At 39.8% G+C, this 6091-nt stretch overlaps 1 protein-coding gene across 1 annotated transcript in view; it reads left to right on the forward strand.

The window, feature by feature from the left end:
- Positions 1–5159, forward strand: part of LOC135518418 (alpha-N-acetylneuraminate alpha-2,8-sialyltransferase ST8SIA3-like) — a 75678-nt gene extending 70519 nt beyond the window's left edge. The window contains 1 exon segment of the mRNA XM_064943589.1: positions 2315–5159. Coding sequence (XP_064799661.1) covers positions 2315–2597 — 283 coding nt within the window. The 3' untranslated portion in view covers positions 2598–5159.
- Positions 5160–6091: the final 932 nt, after the last annotated feature.

The following is a 6091-nucleotide window of genomic DNA, read 5'->3' on the forward strand; positions in this document are numbered from 1 at the left end:
CCATTCTAACAGTATCCAGTATCCATTCTAACAGTACCCATTCTAACAGTAACCATTCTAACAGTATCCATTCTAACAGTATCCATTCTAACAGTATCCAGTACCCATTCTAACAGTATCCATTCTAACAGTATCCATTCTAACAGTAACCATTCTAACAGTATCCATTCTAACAGTAACCATTCTAACAGTATCCAGTAACCATTCTAACAGTATACAGTAACCATTCTACCAGTATCCATTCTAACAGTATCCAGTAACCATTCTAACAGTATCCAGTAACCATTCTAACAGTACCCATTCTAACAGTATCCATTCTAACAGTAACCATTCTAACAGTATCCATTCTAACAGTAACCATTCTAACAGTATCCAGTATCCATTCTATCAGTATCCATTCTAACAGTAACCATTCTAACAGTATCCAGTAACCATTCTAACAGTATTCTACCCATTCTAACAGTATCCATTCTAACAGTATCCATTCTAACAGTATCCATTCTAACAGTATCCATTCTAACAGTAACCATTCTAACAGTATCCATTCTAACAGTATCCAGTAACCATTCTAACAGTACCCATTCTAACAGTATCCATTCTAACAGTATCCATTCTAACAGTATCCAGTATCCATTCTAACAGTAACCATTCTAACAGTATCCATTCTAACAGTACCCATTCTAACAGTAACCATTCTAACAGTAACCATTATAACAGTATCCATTCTAACAGTATCCCATTCTAACAGTATCCATTCTAACAGTAACCATTCTAACAGTATCCAGTAACCATTCTAACAGTATCCAGTAACCATTCTAACAGTAAATACTATCCAGTACCCATTCTAACAGTACAGTAACCATTCTAACAGTATCCATTCTAACAGTATCCATTCTAACAGTAACCATTCTAACAGTATCCATTCTAACAGTATCCATTCTAACAGTATCCAGTATCCATTCTAACAGTACCCATTCTAACAGTAACCATTCTAACAGTATCAACCATTCTAACAGTATCCATTCTAACAGTAACCAGTATCCATTCTAACAGTATCCATTCTAACAGTATCCATTCTAACAGTAACCATTCTAACAGTATCCAGTATCCATTCTAACAGTATCCAGTAACCATTCTAACAGTAACCATTCTAACAGTATCCATTCTAACAGTAACCATTCCATTCTAACAGTATCCAGTATCCATTCTATCACATTCTAACTGTATCCATTCTAACAGTAACCATTCTAACAGTATCCATTCTAACAGTATCCATTCTAACAGTATCCATTCTAACAGTATCCATTCCAGTACCCATTCTAACAGTAACCATTCTAACAGTAACCATTCTAACAGTATCCATTCTAACAGTATCCATTCTAACAGTATCCAGTAACCATTCTAACAGTACCCATTCTAACAGTATCCAGTATCCATTCTAACAGTACCCATTCTAACAGTAACCATTCTAACAGTATCCATTCTAACAGTATCCATTCTAACAGTATCCAGTATCCATTCTAACAGTATCCAGTATCCATTCTATCAGTATCCATTCTAACTGTAACCATTATAACAGTATCCAGTACCCATTCTAACAGTATCCATTCTAACAGCAACCATTCTAACAGTATCCATTCTAACAGTAACCATTCTAACAGTAACCATTCTAACAGTACCCATTCTAATACTATCCAGTACCCATTCTAACAGTAACCATTCTACCAGTATCCATTCTAACTATATCCAGTAACCATTCTAACAGTATCCAGTAACCATCCTAACAGTACCCATTCTAACAGTAACCATTCTAACAGTACCCATTCTAATACTATCCAGTACCCATTCTAACAGTACCCATTCTACCAGTAACCATTCTAACAGTATCCAGTATCCATTCTAACAGTATCCATTCTAACAGCAACCATTCTAACAGTATCCATTCTAACAATATCCAGTATCCATTCTAACACTATCCATTCTAACAGCAACCATTCTGACAGTATCCATTCTAACAGTAACCATTCTAACAGTAACCATTCTAACATTGTCCATTCTAACAGTATCCAGTATCCATTCTAACTGTACCCATTCTAACAGTATCCATTCTAACAGTATCCAGTATCCATTCTAACAGTATCCATTCTAACAGTTTCCATTCAAACAGTTTCCATTCAAATAGTATCCATTCTAACAGTAACCATTCTAACAGCAACCATTCTGACAGTATCCATTCTAACAGTATCCATTCAAATAGTATCCATTCTAACAGTAACCATTCTAACCCTGTCTGTTCTGTTGGTCTTTGCTGCAGATACTGGAAGACCAAGCAGCTGTCACCGAAGCGTCTGAGCACAGGGATCCTCATGTACACTCTGGCCTCGTCCATGTGTGAGGAGATCCACCTGTACGGCTTCTGGCCCTTTGGCTGGGACCCCAACACGGGCAAGGAGCTGCCCTATCACTATTACGACAAGAAGGGTACCAAGTTCACCACCAAGTGGCAGGAGTCCCACCAGCTGCCAGCAGAGTTCAAACTGCTCTATCGGATGCACACAGAGGGACTTATCAAACTAACGCTCTCACATTGTGCCTAAACCTGACTGGACTGGACCGAACCAGACAGGACCGGACCGAGCTGACTGGACTGGACCGAACCAGACTGGACTGGACCGACCTGACTGGACTGGACCGATCCAGAGTGGACCGGACCGACCTGACTGGACTGGACCAACCTGACTGGACTGGACCGAACCAGAGTGGACCAGACCGACCTGACTGGACTGGACCGAACCAGACTGGACCGGACCGACCTGACTGGACCGGACCGACCTGACTGGACTGGACCGAACCAGAGTGGACCGGACCGACCTGACTGGACCGGACCGACCTGACTGGACCGAACCGACCTGACTGGACTGGACCGAACCAGACCGAACCACACCGACCTGGACCGAACCAGACCGGACCAGACTAGCATGGACTAGATCAGACTAAAAGTGATCTGATTGTAAACTGGTTTTCTGGTTATGAAGGTGCTATTTAACCAGATTACAACCAACTGGTCTCTGTTACTGTACAACCAAGTGGAAAGGTAACGTCTGTTTCATGACAACATCAATAAATATTTTGGGTTGTTGTCTCGTTAGATAGACTTATTTTCTGCTTGATTAGAAAAAGGGGTTCCAAAAGGGTTCTTCGGCTGTCCCAGTAGGAGAACCCTTTTTGGTTCCAGGTACCTGGGTTCTACCTGCAACCAAAAAAAGGGTTCTTTAGTAAGTATTTCACGGTAAGGTCTACAACCTGTTCTATTTAGTGCATGTAGACAAATAAAGTTTGATTTGAGTTTTCCTATGGCGACTGCTGAAGGAACCCTTTGGTTCTAGATAACACTTTTTTTCTTTTTTCGAAGTGTACAACCTGACCATGATGTCATAAAATATGTCATTGTGATGTCATTGCAAACAATTTTGCCCGCTGCGATGAGTGCGTGAGAGCAATAGGCACTCTAGCCCCTGTGCTATCTGATCCAAGATGGCTGCCCAAAATGGCATCCCATGCTGCCATGTTGCTGCCTGCTAGTGCTACGCTTTGATACAGATTAACTACAGCAGATAAACTACAGCAGATAAACTACAAGACAGCAATATCAGCCTATATCTTTATAACCTGAGCTCATCATTCTTTATCAGAGCTATGGTTAACTTATGGCACAATAGAAACAGCAGAAATAGAAACTGCAGAAATTCCTGTATTTATATTATACATGTGCAGGGGCCAGTTATATTGTGATTATTCTGTTTTTTATTATTCTGGATATCTATCCTGAAATAGAACTACACAGATATCTATCCTGAAATAGAACTACACAGATATCTATCCTGAAATAGAACTACACAGATATCTATCCTGAAATAGAACTACACAGATATCTATCCTGAAATAGAACTACACAGATATCTATCCTGAAATAGAACTACACAGATATCTATCCTGAAATAGAACTACACAGATATCTATCCTGAAATAGAACTACACAGATATCTATCCTGAAATAGAACCACACAGATATCTATCCTGAAATAGAACTACACAGATATCTATCCTGAAATAGAATTTCCATTCAAGTCAACGGGTCTGTGATGGGATTCATGTCTGTATCCATGGTCTTCTGTTTTCAGATGGATTGGAAGTGGGGTCTTCTGAATGGTGTAGGGTGAGACAGTAATGCTACAACTGGAGGATACTGTGGACTCTTCAATCAAATTATTATATACAAATGAGACTAACTTAATTGTTGTTGAACAAACACAACTATTTTTGTAATCTAAACTCATTTCAAATAGCTATTTTTTCTCCTGGTCTTACTGAGTTTCTGTAGCTTTTGTTTGTCCTTGTTGAAAGTTACTTGCTCCTTATCTGTGGATTAATTACATGAATAATCAGATATTGTATGTATATTGATATACTGTACATATCTATGATACTTGTTTATTTCAATATGTGAACTTGAAATAATGACATAGAAATGCATTTTATTGGAGGATATCGGGGCAGGTTGGTTATTCTTGTGTATGTTGTTTCATCGATGACAATGATGATGATAATTTTTTTTTATCATGTTACCATTTTTAATTATGACGTAATTTACTCTTTGACTTGCTTACAGATTCTGACAGCTGTGTAATAATGTTATTAATATTTTCTGTTAATTAATTGTATCTTTATTTAACCAGGCAAGTCAGTTAAGAACAAATTCTTATTTTCAATGACGGCCTAGGAACAGTGTGGTTAACTGCCTGTTCAAAATAAATATATATCCCATTTAGCAGACGCTTTTGTCCAAAGCGACTTACAAGTCGGCTGGGGCCACTACTTTTACATATGGGTGGCCCCAGTGGGAATCGAACCCACGACGCTTGGCGTTGCAAGCGCCATGCTCTACCGACTGAGCCACACAGGGGCAACCTTCTGGTTACTAGTCCAACGCTCTAACCACTAGGCTTCCCTGCCGCCTCTACACTCTAACCACTAGGCTTCCCTGCCGCCTCTACACTCTAACCACTAGGCTACCCTGCCGCCTCTACACTCTAACCACTAGGCTACCCTGCCGCCTCTACACTCTAACCACTAGGCTACCCTGCCGCCTCTACACTCTAACCACTAGGCTACCCTGCCGCCCTACACTCTAACCACTAGGCTTCCCTGCCGCCTCTACACTCTAACCACTAGGCTTCCCTGCCTCCTCTACACTCTAACCACTAGGCTTCCCTGCCGCCTCTACACTCTAACCACTAGGCTTCCCTGCCGCCTCTACACTCTAACCACTAGGCTACCCTTAACACTCAATGCTCCTGCAAAGCTACAGCACAAAGCTACAAGACATTTGATATATCCTGAGACACATAGAGTCATTAACATTTAAAAAAAAAAAAGTTTATTTAACTAGGCAAGTCAGTTAACAACAAATTCTTATTTACAGTGACGGCCTACCGGGGAACAGTGGGTTAAATGCCTTGTTCAGGGGTAGAACAACATTTTTTTTTTTTTACCTTGTCAGCTCGGGGATTTGATCGAGCAAACCTTTCGGTGACCAGCCCAACGCTCAAACCACTCGGCAAACTTAAGGGCGAATTGCTGAAGAATTTTAATTTTATAAGGAAAATTGCTAGCGTCATCTATAAATTGGATGTATGTCAACAACATGGCTACTGTAATGTCATCTTATTGTACACCAAAGACTACAGAGATTAGATTTATTGCAAAACAGCCTTAACAAGCTAATGGAAACTCCTCCATCATAGCCGCTTGAGAACTCTTATATAGCTGCAATGCTACAATACAGCTACAATGCTACAATACAGCTACAATGCTACAATACAGCTACAATGCTACAATACAGCTACAATGCTACAATACAGCTACAATGCTACAATACAGCTACAAAGTCATTTTGTATTTGAACCAAGAACAAGAGTCATAGCCTCTGAAATGAATGAAAAAGTAGTAATATTTCAAGTATAATAAAGTATAATAAAAGTAGTATTATCTATCCGTAGAACCAGACTACTACAGAACGGTGAAGGTATTG

The sequence above is a fragment of the Oncorhynchus masou genome, chromosome 28, assembly GCF_036934945.1.
Source record: "Oncorhynchus masou masou isolate Uvic2021 chromosome 28, UVic_Omas_1.1, whole genome shotgun sequence".
In the NCBI taxonomy this organism is placed as follows: domain Eukaryota; kingdom Metazoa; phylum Chordata; class Actinopteri; order Salmoniformes; family Salmonidae; genus Oncorhynchus; species Oncorhynchus masou.